Source organism: Callospermophilus lateralis (assembly GCF_048772815.1).
Source record: "Callospermophilus lateralis isolate mCalLat2 chromosome 11 unlocalized genomic scaffold, mCalLat2.hap1 SUPER_11_unloc_1, whole genome shotgun sequence".
NCBI classification, from domain to species: Eukaryota; Metazoa; Chordata; class Mammalia; order Rodentia; family Sciuridae; genus Callospermophilus; species Callospermophilus lateralis.
The window spans coordinates 4,476,383-4,491,993 of NW_027510153.1; the positions used below are offsets into that span (position 1 = coordinate 4,476,383).

The 15,611-nt window shown below is 52.6% G+C and overlaps 1 protein-coding gene across 1 annotated transcript; it reads right to left on the reverse strand.

Annotated features, from left to right (window-relative positions):
* Positions 1–4,865: 4,865 nt before the first annotated feature.
* LOC143385947 (agrin-like) lies at positions 4,866–15,130 on the reverse strand. The gene is given in 30 exon segments (XM_077107898.1): positions 4,866–4,989; positions 5,146–5,310; positions 5,392–5,491; positions 5,667–5,801; positions 5,889–6,118; positions 6,522–6,737; positions 6,897–7,098; positions 7,240–7,593; positions 7,686–7,805; positions 7,894–8,008; positions 8,133–8,260; positions 8,655–8,792; positions 9,040–9,264; positions 9,267–9,380; positions 9,464–9,569; positions 9,647–9,771; positions 9,854–9,997; positions 10,154–10,306; positions 10,387–10,503; positions 11,326–11,431; positions 11,510–11,658; positions 11,740–11,887; positions 11,890–11,942; positions 12,030–12,224; positions 12,296–12,514; positions 13,491–13,697; positions 13,810–14,034; positions 14,113–14,337; positions 14,428–14,643; positions 15,004–15,130. Coding segments are annotated over 30 exon segments (4,881 nt in total).
* Between the last annotated feature and the right edge of the window lie 481 nt (positions 15,131–15,611).

Consider the following 15,611-nt stretch of genomic DNA (forward strand, 5'->3'; position numbering starts at 1 on the left):
TAGTTGGTCAGGCTGAGATATTGTTTTTTCATATGTGTTAGGATGGGTATCCCAGGTGCAGAAGGTACACAGCGTGAGTGCATTTGGGTGGTTACCCACTGAGATACATCACCCGTTTTTTACATATTTTTTTCTTTGTTGATAGACCTTTATTTTGTTTATTTATATGTGGTTTTGAGAATCAAACACAGTGCCTCACACATGCCATACAATTCAATTGTGCTACCACTGAACCACAGGCCCAGCCTCATCCACAGCTCCTCTTATTTATTTATTTATTTGATTTGGCCCTTCTGGGATTGAATTCTTGGATATTCCACCACTGAGCAACAGCACCAGCCTCATTTTGTATTTTATTTAGAGTCTCACTAATTTTATTAGTTCATCACCATTGTTGAGGCTGAGTATGAAATCATGATCCTTCTGCCTCAGTCTCCTGAGCCACTGGGATTACAGGTGTGTGCCACTGTGTCTGGATCCCTTTTTCTTTCTTGTTTCTTTTTTTTTGTTGTTGTTGTTATTTTGATACAGGGTTAAATTGTTTCTCAGGACCTCAACAAGTTAATGAGGCTGGCTTTGAACTCTTAATAATCCTGAGAATGATAGGACTGTACCACTGAGCCAACTCTAATACAATTTTTAAAGTTATTTATTCCATGGTAATAAGGATCTATTTAAACTTACAATACAAAAACATACATAAAATATATTCACTTCTTATAAATAAATTTAGAAGAATTAGCATATGCCATTTTTATAAAAATAGATGTCCCAAAACTTACTCCCATTGACCAATTGTGACCCATAAAATCTTGAAAACATATAGATATTTGATTTATATATTTTATTCTTTTTCCAGGTTTATTATTGTAGACAAGTTCAAAACACTGAATGAGTGAATGCAGAGAATTATGCCAATTTCCCAAATTATTAATTGAGGATAATATTTTATTTTTCCTAGTAATGACATTTATTTTCCCACAAATATTGCATGTGGCATCTATGTGTTGAAGCTAAAAAGTTGATGATACAGAAACTGAAAACTGAAATGCTTCCCAGATTTATGATAAGAATGAGAAAGAGACTGATTGTGTGTAAGGAGTGCCAAAAACAGTTAAGACCAGAAAGCAACTCTTAGGTTTTAAAACACAATAAGGCGATTGCATTCTATAATATGTTCTTAAATCAAAATAGCCAGAGATATGCAGGTTTCAAAGAATAATAATTTTAATGAGATGAAAATTACCCTGATCTAATAATTACACACTATATACACATGTTCATTTACAATAATGGCTCTCATATCCAAGTACAAATAATAGATTCCAGTTAAAAATTAAAATAAACAGAAATCAACTCTTTGATATTTTAACCAATATCTACATCACCTCAGATTTTAAAATGGTATCCTATGTTCATAAATGTTTCACTATTTTGGGTTCTCTTACTGTCATGTCTTTTATATCTAAAAGGTCTAAAGAGTCATGGAACGATTTAGCCTCATCCACATGGTTTTCTGATAACTGCTATTTTTTTCAAACCTTGTTTACACTTTCTTATATTATTTTATTTTTTATGTGGTGTTGAGTATTGAACACAGTTTCTCACATGTGCTAGGCAAGCACTCTACCACTGAGCCACAATCTTAGCCCTGATGACTGGTATTTTTTAATATGTGGCTTGAAACAATTTAAAATACATACCTACTATATCAGACACTTGACTTAAAACACAACATGCCTTGTATAGAAAATATTTCATCAGATTAACATCAAATTTTCTGTATCAATTTTATGTGTGGTTTCTTTACTGAAGAAATACAGTGCTTCCTTCAAGCAGATGAATATTGGGATTTTATGGAATTTCATCATTTAGGCTTGGGTCAAATTCCTGTTGTTTAATCAAAATCCTTACAATGGAATGACTTTGAGTTTATCTGAACTGTAACTTTAATTACCACCTTTATTCCAGATGACTTAGGAGAAGAAAATAATGATATATTTCTACTGATATTCAATAGCTGGACTTTGGTCACTTAAGATATTTTTTTCTGGTCATGATAATAACATATATGCAAGGTTGATAGCTACATTGGGGATTCAAAGACAGGCCTAAAATACAGCCAAAGAGCTTTCTACACATATTGCTAGAATATTTTAACATTATGAAAACAATTTGAAGGAACAGCATATGTAGCCATGATTAAAAGAAAAGATTTAAATCTATTAAATCACATATATGAGGAACTGCATATTTAAAATATAATGGCCATTATTAACCCACTTGAATCTAATGTATGAAATATGATATGTCAAGAGCTTTGTAATGTTTTGAACAACCAATTAAAAAAATAAAAAATATAACGGCCAGCATTTCTACTGAGGACTTTTTATATCAGAAATCCATTCATATTTGATACTTGTTCTTCTTTCATTCACAATAGCTCTATAATATATGTAATATGACTCCTTATATGTCATAAAAGATGATCAGATTTAGCATCAAGGTAACATTTTAACTCAATAATAAGATCATAAATATAAATTTAAAAAAAATCATCTTAGAGGGCATGCTTTTCAGTGTCATATTAGATGATATATTAAAGGCATTAGGTATGGTAATAAATGTTAAAAGACAGCACTAAAAAATACATCTATGTGCACACCTACTACATTAAGATGCACTTTTGAGAAGGTTGCAATTCTTTACTTTTGTGCAACACTTCCATTTCCATTCACTGAAAATTGTAGAGTTTTCAATATATTCCTACTGCTTAATCAAGAAGAGAAAGATGAAATCAAAGTAACACACTACCCCAGAAAACTTCAAGATGAGATTATGCCAAGAACTATTTTGATAACATATGGTAATTCTGAATCTATGTAAAGTGGGAGCACTGCTACCATTACATGATCCAGACATAATTTGGTAATAATATTGGAATTGCACCTGGAGGATATTAGAGGGACTTGATAACTGAAGTGAGAAAAATGTGCGTTGGGTGAATCCACATATATTCCTGGTAATAGGATAGGAAGATGACACTATTTGAAACAAAGGCTTCTGCTTCATTTTCTCCTAAGATATATACTATTAATATGGAATATGAAAAAAAATATTAAAAAGATCAACAAACTATATTATTTTATTAGTTAAGAAAACATTTTCCTCTGAAGTTTATCTTGAGATTTCAGCTAACACCATAATTTTCTTCTGCAACTTCACATTCCTTTTCTAGCACAAGATCTAGCCCAAGAACTTTACCATTGGTATCTTGGCCCTAAAACCTCTAGGGAAGCTGATAATTATAAGGTTCATAGTTATAGATGTTTTTGTCTCAGAATTTTGGAGATGACATCAAGTAAAAATTAATAATCTACTTTGACAGGTTTTTTGGGGGTGCTTCTCCATTTATACCACCTGCAAACTGAGTGTTCTCTATGATATCACCTTCAGCCCCAGAAGTTCCTGCTTGGCAAAGTTCAACCATCAATTCTCACATCAGAGCCTGTAATTCCTTGTTCCCTGTGGGTTTTCTACATGTTCTTGAATGCTTGATTCTCATTCTCTTCTACTGCCATCATCAATGTGACCTAACATGATCTTATATATATTACTGTATGCTGAAAAATTGTATGAATGTATTACATTCTAAGGCATTTATTTTCAATATTGGGGGTGTTCCTGGAAGTCTTTTTTTCTAAATCTCATGTCTTCAGGTCTTTCTAAAAGTTAATAAATAGATAAAACTCTAACTAAAAAATAAATGATTCTATCACTATTAATACATGAACATTAAAATAAATAAACAATATTTAAAACTCTCATCCCATAGGTATAAGGACTTAGATTACATAGATCAATTTGTTGGAAGACACAAACCACCAAAATGTATTGTATCCTTGGTGATTTTTTACTGGGATGAAATTATTGGTTTTAGCATTGGACTCTTACCAAGCCATGGGTTCATTTAGGGTAGGACACTGCTGTTTTCTTCTGTAACCATGACATGGTATCAATCATATGTAAAAAGAAAAAATATCAGAAATAGGAAATGGTTCTCTCAGGGAAAAAAAAAGAAATTACAAGCACATTGTGATAGTGCAGAGAATATCCAAAATGTGGCCTCTGTATACAGGGCATCTACAGAAAGCATGAACTTGTATACCTGCTGGGAGAAAGAAAAATGTTGCAACCCTCCAGCGAATTGGGCTTTATAATTTGAAAGTATAAAAAAAATAGCAATTGATAAAGCACTATTTCTTGCAGGACTGAACATTGAATGTACATTTGCAATAATGTAAAATAGATTCCCAGAGCTATTCAATACAGAAATATTGTTAAGAAATGCCATTCAGAAATAGCCCTAATTCATTTGTTTAGTTCCAATTTTGGTCTATCTATACCATGGAAAGTAAAGATTTTTGCATATGTGGAGTGTTTTTCAGGTTACTTCATTGAGTGAAAAATAAGGGGCAGACAGGATATACAGGAGCACTCCCTTTTGGGTAAGAAAGAAATTTACATAATAACATATCATTGTTATTGCATCCTACCAGAACAAGAAACAGTAAGAATATATACTAGAAACAATTAAATCAGTTGTTCATGAAAGGTAATGGTTAAAGTTTAGTGGGCACAGAATATAGGTGAGTCTTCAGTGTATTTTAACATGGGTTTATATTTGAACCACATAAACAAAAAAACATGTTCAAAACATAGAATTAAATCAAAAGACAAAAATCAAGCCCAACAGACAAAGAGTTTTGTAAGAACTGGCATGGGGGCTGCCAAGCCCCCAGGAGGAAGAGGAGGAGGCGTAGAAGCAGGGCAGGGTGGGGGGACACTTGGACCCTCCTCACACCTCAGACACTCACCGGGGACTCTCCCAGCACTCGGGGCCCATCACCCACATGCAGGGCACCCTTACGGCCGTTTCTCTCCACCAAGACCCTAATCCAAGAGCCCAGGGCTATGGATTCCTTGCTCCTGTGAGGAAGAGGCTGAGTGAGCAGGCTGTGGGCTCTGCCTACCCATTGAGTGACAATGTCAGGAGCCCCAATCTTTCCCCTGTCCAGTCCCAGGCTTCCAGGCCCTCCCTGTGGGCAGCCCAGGACAGAGCCCCCAGCCCTCATGCTTGCCCACCTGATGACTGCTGCCCCTTTGCCCAGGTCATAGCGGAATTCCAGGTGCTGGTCATGCAGGGCCAGTGACACGAAGTCCCCTTTGCCATCTGTCTTTTGCCCATTGTACAGGAGCAAACCACTGGGTCCTCGGGCCAAGAACACCACCTCGAGGGCCATCTTCTCCCTGGGTCACGTGGGTCAGGGTGTCTCACTGCCCCTTCCCTACAGGCTGCCTCCCCTCCTCTGCCTCACCTACCCTACTGACCCCAGATCTCTTTCAAAGGTGTGCAAGCCTCTCAGCTCCAGGTAGGAAAAGCCATGGAAGTCCGCCAGGAAGGGCTGGGCACTACCATCCATCTCAGACACTGCAGAGGGAGGACAGGGCTCACTCAGGCCGTGTACCCCACTGTTCTGCCTAACTCGACAGAAACCCACAGGACCCAAATCCCAACTCTTCCTGGACCCGAAGACTGGGCCACAATTCAAACTGAACATTTGACCCTGACTTCTTGTCCCCTCCCGACAGCCTGGTGCCCCTACCTGTCTGGCAGAGCGTGCCTCTACGTCCTGCGGGGCACTCGCACTTGGCCCTGCCCTTGGGTAGCACGTGGCAGGGGGCTGCACCGTGGCAGGGGTTCGGCTGGCAGGGGCTCTTCTCTTCTGTACAGGTTGGGCCTGGAGGGAGATGGAGATGAGTTCCAAGAAGGCAGGCCCCCTGACACCTGGTTCCTAGCCCTCACCCAGATCCCAACCTGCCCTCACCAAAGCGGCCAGGTGGACACTGGCAGTGAAACATGTCGTCTCCCAGGGCCTGGCATGGTGCCCCACCATGGCAGGGGCTGGGCATGCAGGGGTGCTCTCCACACTCTCCCACACTGGAGCTGCGGGACACAACCCCTTGCCAGGGGCCCAGCTCCAGGCGCTGATTGTTGACATCCAGCAGGCGGATGCAGCCCTTCAGGCCCATGCCAATGAAGGTCCACTCATGGGCCCTGCCACAGGAAGGGGTCAGAGTAAGCTCAGGCAGAGGCCTCCTTCTCACGGCCAGAGTCACAGGGGTACAGTTAGGGTCAGAAGTCAGAGCTGCTCCATCCCATCACCCTTTAGACAAAGCGGCCAGTCCCACAAAGAGGACCAACCAGAGGGTGGGGCCGAGGTTAAGGGTTAGGACTGGAGGTAAGGGTCAGCCCAGGCCCGCCTCACTCTGGCACCAAAGGAAAGCCACCCAGATGAGATAGGGAAGGACCAGGAGCCCCAGCTGAGCTCAGGGTCCTAGCCACACTCACACCATTCTTCTGATCCTATTTGCTATCCAATGGAGGTTGCTCTGGTGGAGTCCCAGGCAAGATCAAGGTCAGAGACCCAGTTTGATGCACGCTCCACCCTCTTGCTTACACATCAGCCTGGTCCTCTGGGACTCCGCCCACAAAGAGGTCGGTATCTAGGTTGAGGCCATCTGTGCCACTGGGGCTCTCGCCCAGAACTGGGGTCTCGCCATCCACAGACAGTGTGCCTTGGCGCCAATGCCGTGATAGTTCTAGGCGGTGCCACCGGCCTGGTTCCACAGGTACTGATCTGGTCAGTATTGCTGGTCCAGAACCTGTGTCAAACCTGGAGACCCAAGCAGGTGCTTACAGCACTGGCCTGGCTCCATCCACAGTCTGGTCAGGAACCACCCACAAATTCCTCCCTGGAAGGTCCTGGCCCCACCCACTGAGCATTAGCCCTGCCCACCCACCAGACAGGCAGGAGGCCCCGCCCTCTCTGCACCTGAGCTGCACGCGCCCACCGAGCAGCAGCGCCAGTGCCAGAAAGTCCTTGCCACGTGCGTTGCCATTGTATAGCAGCAGTCCCTGAGGCTACAGGGATCAGAATTCCAGCGCCAGGCGCAGCGTGTGATATGCACAGAGGGTGGGGAAGGCCAGAAAGGAGGTACCCCCAAAGGCAGGAAAAGAGACAGAGGGGCGTAGCACTGCAGGGGATAGGGAGGGTGAGCTGGAAGAGTACCCAGGACCCTGCCCCTACCACCTCCTCCTGGTGGCTTATCTCTGCCCTCCCTCCTTGCCCCCATCAGCCTCCCTGTCCTTCCAGAGAGGTGGACAGAAGCGCCTACCGTCCTCACAGAAGGTGCCTCCCCTGCCTGCCGGGCAGCTGCAGGTGAAGCCCCTGCCAGAGTCCTGGTCCTGGCAGGTATCCCCATGCAGGCAGGGTTGAGAATCACAGGACCTTGGGTGCTGCTTGGGACTGGGGAGCAAAGGCCGGTGTCCAGCCACATGGCTGGGAGCTGTGGTGGGGGGCCGGTGTGTGTGTTGGGGGGCCGTGGTCCTTCCAATGGGCCTGCTGGTGTGACTGGGGTGGACCTGAGGGGTCACGGAGGAAGGTGGTTGGCCCACAGTGGTAGCTCTGGCTGTGGCCACTGCAATGGTGGCTCCTATGGTGGCTCCCATGAAGAATGCAGGAAACCAGTCTGTGGGGCAGGGAGTGGTTAGGGTCTGCAAGGAGCAGGGGGCGGGGCAGTGGAGGATGGGAACAGACAAGGAGGCCCGGCCTGGTGCTCACCAAAGTCCATGAACCGCACGTGCTCTTGCAGAGGCCTCCTCAACACCAGGGCCTGGCGCCTGGAGGCCTGGATCTGCCGAAGCAGGGCCCGGCCCATGTCAGGTGCCCTGAAGGCTGTGGCTGGGGAAGAGGGGGTACTGAGCATGGCCTGGCGCTGTGCGGCCCCTACCCATCACCTCCTGGGAGAGACTTAGCGCGGGTATCTCACTGGGGTCAAAGTGCACATCCACAGTGGCACGGACTGATCTGCCAGGCCCCAGGTCCCGCAGGTGGACACCCCGGAAGTCCTTTTTGACGTCTGAGTTCCGGAAAAGGTTGTCCAGCTGTGGGCAGGGAGTGAGTGAGGATACTGGGCACCGCTCAACGCACTGAAATCAGTCCCCTTACACTGTGGGGTTCCTGCCCTGGCCCCCTCTGGGTCTGACCTGGGGGGACGCCCCCACTTACAGTGCTCTCGATGCTCCTGGCTGTCTCCCCAAACAGCTCTGACTTGGGGTCGGCCATTTTGGGTGTGTAGAACAGCTCTTGCCCCTCAACCCCCTCCAGCTCCAGCACGCCCTGGTACGCCTTGGTGGCTGTGGGAGAAGGGGCGGTGAGGCCCTGCCTGGTACCGGCCTGGTGCAGGCCCCTGGAGCAAGCCACATAGGGTACAGGGGCAGGTGGATGTTAGTCAGATGGTCATGAGGTTAGTGACCAGGGCTGGCGTCAGTTACCAGGCAGACTCCTCAGAGCAGTTGCCCCAGGCTTGCTTGCAAGGAGAGAGACGGGTTAGGTACACGGTCCTGGGCACGCACAAGTGTTAGGGCTGAGACCACACGTGTGCACATGGGTGCTGGATCCCCAAGATCTCATACACATTTGAGACCAAAGACCATAAAACCTGGACCCACCTGCTGCCAGCGGGTAGGAGCAGCACCCATGGCTGCCCAGGCTGCTCCTCAAGCTCCACCTGCCCTGCCACCCACTCACCAGGACAGTTGGAGCCCTCTGCGTCCAGTGAAGGTGTCTTGCCATCCGAATAGCAGCCCAAAGGTGAGTTGTAGCAGGAGGCTCTCTCAATGGGTGGTCCAGGTGTCACCACGCTGCTGTCCATGGAGAGTTCCAGTCCTAGGGATGCGCAGTCTGAGTCCAGCCACAGGTGGGAGCCTCTCTGGGCCCTGCCCCAACAAGCCCCTGCTCACTCCCCAGGCCTGTCCCATGTCCCAGAGCACCTGCTCACTCCCCAGGCCTGTCCCATGTCCCTGAGCTCCTGCTCACCTTCCAGGCCTGCCCCACACCCCAGAGCCCTGCTCACCCCAGGCCCACCCACATCCCCGAGCCCCTGCTCACCCCAGGCCCACCCACGTCCCCGAGCCCCTGCTCACCCCCAGAGCCCCCCCACTGGCCTCCTGGTCCCCACTTAGTTCCTCATCGCCACTCCCATCAGTGCTGCCAGATTCTCCAAAGGCAGACGCGGAGAGACTGGTTGCAGTGGAGGTTTCTATGAGGGGCATGGTCAGCGCGGGCCGACCTTTGGTCTTGGGGAGGCTGGCTGTGGTCCGAGGTCGTAAGGTGGGTGGAGGGGTGGGCCGGCTCTGGGGGTACTGCTGAGAGCCAGGGGGAGGGCACTGGGTGGAGGCAGCAGAGGCTCACTTGGCAAGTGCCCCAGGGCTGTCATGGCCCTGGGGGTTGGGTGAGCGCCAGGAACAGCAGCCTCTGTAAGGAGAGGGAAGCTGGTCCTGGAGTCGGGGAGGGCAAGGCCCTCCTGTCAGTGCTGGGTGGTGGCTCCCAGACCCTACCCTGGCACGGGCCGAGGCTCTGGGTGAAGATGTCCAAGCCCTGGCAGCAGGTGATGGTCTTCAGTTGGCACTCGCTGCCGTAGGTGATGCCATCTGATCCACAGACCTGAGGCGCAAGCCAAGGGCACTCAGGCGGTTCCCCCACCCACTGCCTTTCACACTCTCCACCCTCACCTTGCTCACCTTGGTGGCACTGGCCTCTGGGCAGGAGAGGGCTTGGCAGATGCAGTGGGCAGAACCTGCCTCTTCCACACAGGAAGCGCCAAACTCACAGTGCATCTCCGCACAGGTCACCAGTGCTGAGGGATCTGGGGTGGACAAAGAATCTCCACCAGCTCAGGCTGTCCCTCTGCACAGCAAACCCCAGGCCAGCCCAGATCTTGTCCTCACCTGCCTCACAGCCGGTGGGGCCCAGGGTGTGGCCATCAGGACACTGCCCACACTTGGGACCAGCAACGCCTGGCTTACAGGAGCACAGCCCAATCATCTGCTCATAGTCATCCCGCACAGCGCCCCGGGGGTCACAGCTGCAGGCTGCGGGGAGGGGAGCCTGAGTCTGTACCTAGACAGTCTTCTCCACCTGCTGCAGAGCCTGCCAGGTGCAGTGCAGGCCAGGGCCTGAGCACAGGGATGGGGGTGGACAGGCAGGAGGACTTGACTGACAGCCAGCCCTGGGGCCCTGTCACTCACGAGTACAGCCGCTCCGGCTGTCAGTGACAATGCCACGGAAGTTCCAGAAACCAAGCTCACATCGGTCGCACTTGAGGCCGCCCACGCCTGGCCGGCAAGAGCACTGGCCTGTGGCTGGGTCACAGGAGCCGTGCGGGTTGCACTGGCAAGTGCCTGCAAGGGAAGGGGAGGGACAGGGTCAGCACAGTCACACAGCTGTGCCAGGCCAGGGGTGAGGGTACTCAGATACTCACTGGGGCAACCGGCCAGGCCCACACCCCGGGCAGCAGTGACATTATCCTGGCAGCATCCGTAGGGGGTCTGGGCACAGTGAGCAGGGGCTGCAGGCAGCAGTGGGGCCAAGGTGAGGCCTGCAGAGAGGGGTGTGGGGTCAGACTTGAGGCAGTGCTTATGCCCACCCCTCTGCCTCAACCTCCTCCACACCACCACTCAGCCTGACACCATGCCCCTCAGGTCTGGAATCTGAGGCTAAGGCCCTGGGTGAGGCCACCACAATCATACAAGGACATGCAAGTGCCACATGTAGGACCCAGCACACAGGAAACATACAGGGCCACATACACACAGAATACCCAAAGTCACGGACACAGCCTGTGTGTACACAGAGCTATGGACACACAGATAAGTGTAAAGGCAGCACACACACATGAAGACGGACATGCACTCACATTCCTCCAAACCATGCACATTTATATACAACTGTACAGACACATCTGTGAACGTGCATGAGCATACCGTGAGCACTCGTGTGTGACATGTGGCATTTACAGACCACTGTCAGTTCCTGCCCAGAAGAGCAAAAGGGCCCAGAAGGTGCCCTGTGGTTTCCTGCTGCCTCCTGCATAGAAGCCTGGCCTGACCTGCAGTAGGTAGTTGGCATACACTTGCTTTTATGAGGCAGGATCTCACTGCATGGCTCAGGCTGGGCTCAAACTCACAATCCTCCTGCCCACCCTCCTGAGTGTGGTGCATACTTTGACAGACGGGCTTGTGTCCACAGTGCACGTATCAGTGCTTTATACTCAGAAGAACACACAAGACCACAAGCCTACCACAGCACACATGGATGCCCATGTGCCCACACCAGTGCAGGCATACACCTTTGAATATGCACACACAGAAGTGCAGAGGCTGCTGCACAAGCCTACAAGAATGTGCCCCGGCCCACTCACCACGGCAGGGTCCCTGAGCTGCGACGTACAACTCTCCTTGAGACTCGCACCTGGCCCTCTTCAGGTCACACTCACTGCCATAGGTGACCCCATCTGAGCCGCACACCTGGAGGGTGGGGTCAGCATGGGCAGCCTTGGCCCCTTCCTCACTGCCCCCCTACAGCTGGGGGAGGTGGGGGCTCACGGGTCTCCTGAGAACACCCTGGCAGCTGAAATCGCAGGCGCATGGTCCATCCTCTGAGTCCTCATCCCACACCCCGCCACGCTACCAGCAGAGTTCCTGCTCACACTCGCTGTCCTCCCCAGAGCCGGAGCCTCCTGAGCCACATTCAGCTGTGGGGAAGAAGGGCAGTTCACCCACAGGTTCTCCCCTGAGGCTGGTGCCCCACAGCTCAGGCAGCTGCCCAAGCCTACCCTGCTCACAGGGCCCTGCCCGGGCTTCCTCAAGCTGTATCTGCTACTGGCAGGCAGCCTCCCGTAGCTCACATGCACTGCGGTAGGTGACACCATCGCTGCCACACACGGGGCCAGGCGGGGGGCACTCACAACGAGGACACACACACACTGCCCAGCTGAGCACACAGCCCCAAAGGCACACACTGTGTCTCCACAGGTCTCTGAAACATATGGAGCCAGCAGGGGTCAGCAGACCCAGCCGGAGAGTGGTGGGACCCTAGCCCGCTGGCCCCCATGGCCCCACTCACGACAGTGTCCAGCTGATGCCACATGCAGGCTTATCTGGTGCGTGCAGGTGTGGACATGCAGCTCACACTCGCTGGCATACGTGTACCCATCAGAACCGCACACGGGTTGGGCTGAGGCCACACACACAGAGGGGCACACACAGCGCCCGGTCTCGGCCTCACACAGGGCTCCAAAACGGCACTGCCCGCATCGGTCTGGGAAGGGGGCTCTGTCACCACTGTGTCAGGAAGGCCATACCCCCGAGGCCTGCTTGTCCACTACTGACCACAGGGTCCTCTGCGGGCCACCCAGATATCCCGCCCAAGGGCACAGGCCATGGCCTCCAGCTCGCAGGTGCTGCCATAGGTGACGCCGTCACTGCCGCACACGGGGTCGTAGGCGCCTGCACACGCCTGCTGGCACTCGCACGCAGCCTCCCCGTTCTTCACCGCGCACGTCGCCTCGAATGCACACTGCACCCCACGGCACGGGGACGGAGCCTGGTCTGGGAAGGACAGGGCACTCAGCCCACCTGCTACCCCCCATACTGGGAAGAGCCCCCAGCCCCACGCAGCAGGCCCTCTCCCAGGGTGGGGTGGTCAAGGAAGAGCTAGATGTGCAGGACATAGCAAAGAAAGGGACAGACACACGACAGAGGCAGATGGGGACACAGGAGCCTCCTGACTGCCCACAACAGGCCACTGACCCCGACCACCAGCAGCCCTGGGACACCCATGCATGTCGGGGCTCTCTCCAGGCTAAGAGGAGTCTGCACCCCAGAGTCACACCCAGGGCTGCACAGGGAGGAGGTGTCTGTCCACTTGCTCTGAGAACCACAAGGCCAGGCAGTAGCGAGCCATGCCCCCCAGCCGCACAAGGGGCAGACCTCGGGCTGTGGGCTCCTGGTGGGCAGGCGCGGCACCTCATCCTGCCAGCAGGTCAGGCTGGAAGACACAAGAGGAGGAGCCGAGAGGGAAGGACTGAGGAGAAGACAGACGCAGAAAGACAGACCAGAGAGATGGACAGAGGATTGACCCAGATGGTCACAGGGTCACTGCAGCCCTGGTCCCCATGGGACATGCTGGCCACTTCCCAGCTGCCTCCACCCTCCAATGGCTCCTTGAAATCAACTGAGATCCTGCCTCTGAAGGGGCTGGTGACAGTCATGTCCCAAGAGTGAGGGACCCCGCCGCTGTATCCACTTCCTGCCCACCAAAGCTATCTGTACCCTCAGGCAGAACAGAGACGGGTGGGCAGACAGACTAGAGGACCTGCAGCCTGGACTTGCACAGCCAAGTGCAGGCCCATCTCTGACCGCCTCCCCACATATCCAGGCACCCTCTCGCAGCCTCTACCGTCCACACCCTGCACCCTCCCAGGGGACCCACCCTGGCCCAAGACCCTGGGAGGTGGGTGCCAAGGAATGAAGATGGCATGTGATGGTGGGCAAGGACTGATGGCGGGGACCACAGGGTGCTCACCACACAAGCCCTGGTGCCTGGGAGGGATGGCTCACTGCTGCCGGCACTCAGCCTGCTGGCGCCAATAGTCGTTGTCATACGTGTGCCCATCCTGGGCACACACCGGTCTGTAGGCCCCATCACAGGTGACACGGTCATAGGAACAGCGGGGTCGGCCACGGCGGGACAGGCAAATGGCACTGAACTGGCAGGTCCCGGAGCACTGGTCTGGGGGTGGGCAAGGAGATCAGAGAGGCCAGAACCACACCAGCACCTCCACAGCAGGGACCCGACGGACATGAAGGCAGGGGACACACTGTGTGCAGGGGAAGCAGCCCACCTCCAGGCTGGCACTGGCCAGAGCGCACTTTCTGGAGGAGCAGACCGCAGATAGCCCCTGAGTGGCCCATGACGCAGTCGTTTGCATAGGTGACCCCATCATCCCCACACACAGGCAAATGCCAGGGAGGGCAGGTCTCTGGGCGCAGGAGCATCTCTGGACGGCGAGTGCGTGGGTTCACACGGCAGACGCGGTTCGTGTCAGCATGGGCTCCCTGGCAGGGGTCTGGGGGTGGACAGGCAAGAGTCAGGGTTATTGCCTGCACGCCCAAAGAGAGGAGCCCCACATGGGGTGGACACTCACCACAGGGACCGTCGAACTTCCTAAAGATGTTCTCCTGGCATGCACATGCCTGGCACAGCAGCTGGCATTCACCGGGGTAGTCCATACCATCACTGCCACACACGGTGCCCTCCGGGGCCCTGCGGCAGGTCGTGGGACACAGGCAGGAGGCGGTCTGCCCATTGGCGGAGGGTACACAGGTACTGCCGAAGCTGCAGGTCACATTGGAGCAGGGGTCCCGGGAACCTGTGGATAGCAGGGTGGGGTCACCCTGGCTGTCTGTCCACCTCCAACACCTGGCCCACCCCCCCGCCCACGCTGGGCACACTCCCTTACCACAGGGTCCGCGGCGGAGCAGGCGGATTCGCCACTGCAGGCGGCACTGTGCACGCTGCAGCTCGCACTCGTTGCTATAGGTGGAGGCATCTGAGCCGCACACTGGCGCCACGACAGCAGGACAGGCGCTCTTCTTGCACACGCAGGAGGCCTGGCCTGGATCCTCTGCACTGGGCTCACAGACCGCGCCAAAGCCACACAGCATTCCCCTGCAAACTGAGGTCGGGCACAGGAAGGGGTTGTTGAAGCCAGGTCCCAGGGCTGGGCACTGCTGCAACCCTCACAGGCACATCCACACCCGGGTGTGCAAGCATGTTCAAGCCCACGCATGGCCACAAGTGTCACGGACACTCTATTGTGCATGTTCACTGGGCCTGGCCCCCTGGATGGCTCCCCTGCCAACCCAGGGACCTTTCCTCATTGGAGAACACTCTCTATACCCTCTACCAGGGGAGAGGGGCCTCCTGTCCCCATAACAGGACAAGCCACCCACTCCCATCCCACCTCAGCAGATTCCCCAACACACAACAGGAGAGGACCCCAGGCCAAGTCCGAAGCAAGCAGTTGAGGGCCCACTCTGCCCAAAGCCCTCTCCCACATCAGCCCCAGAGTCCATCTGGTTACCCCCATGCAGGCCAGGCTCATCCCAACTCAGGCCGTAAGTTTCTGGGGCCTCATCTGGGAATGCCTGGGTGTTCCCCATGCCTGACCCGGCCTCTTGGCAGCTCCTAGCCTTCTCCCACAGCCCCTCCCAGGGCAGCTGCTCTGCAGAGCCTCACACAGCTGTTGGCACAGCTGGGCCTGTCATCGGAGTCTGCCACTTCAGCCCTTAGTTCTGCAGACAGCAGGGTGCAGCACACGCCCCATCACCATTAGGCCTCCACTGCGTCCCACTGTGTGGGCACAGGGAAAGGCTGGCCCTCTGTCACAGTGTACAAACGAAGAGAGCACGGGGAAACTGAAACCCAGAGTCATTAGGGATAGCCCCAAGTAGCCACCCTGAGCCCAGCACTGGGACTGGGGATAGGTTGGCTCCTTAGGTCAGTGTACCCATGGGGGAGGTGGGTCCATTAGGGATTGCAGCTGCCTGGATCTAATAAATGTTTAATCTGGCTCAATTATCATTAATAAGTCATGGTGTCAGGGCTCCCATCAACTCCCGCAGGTGGTGGAAATGTAGCAGA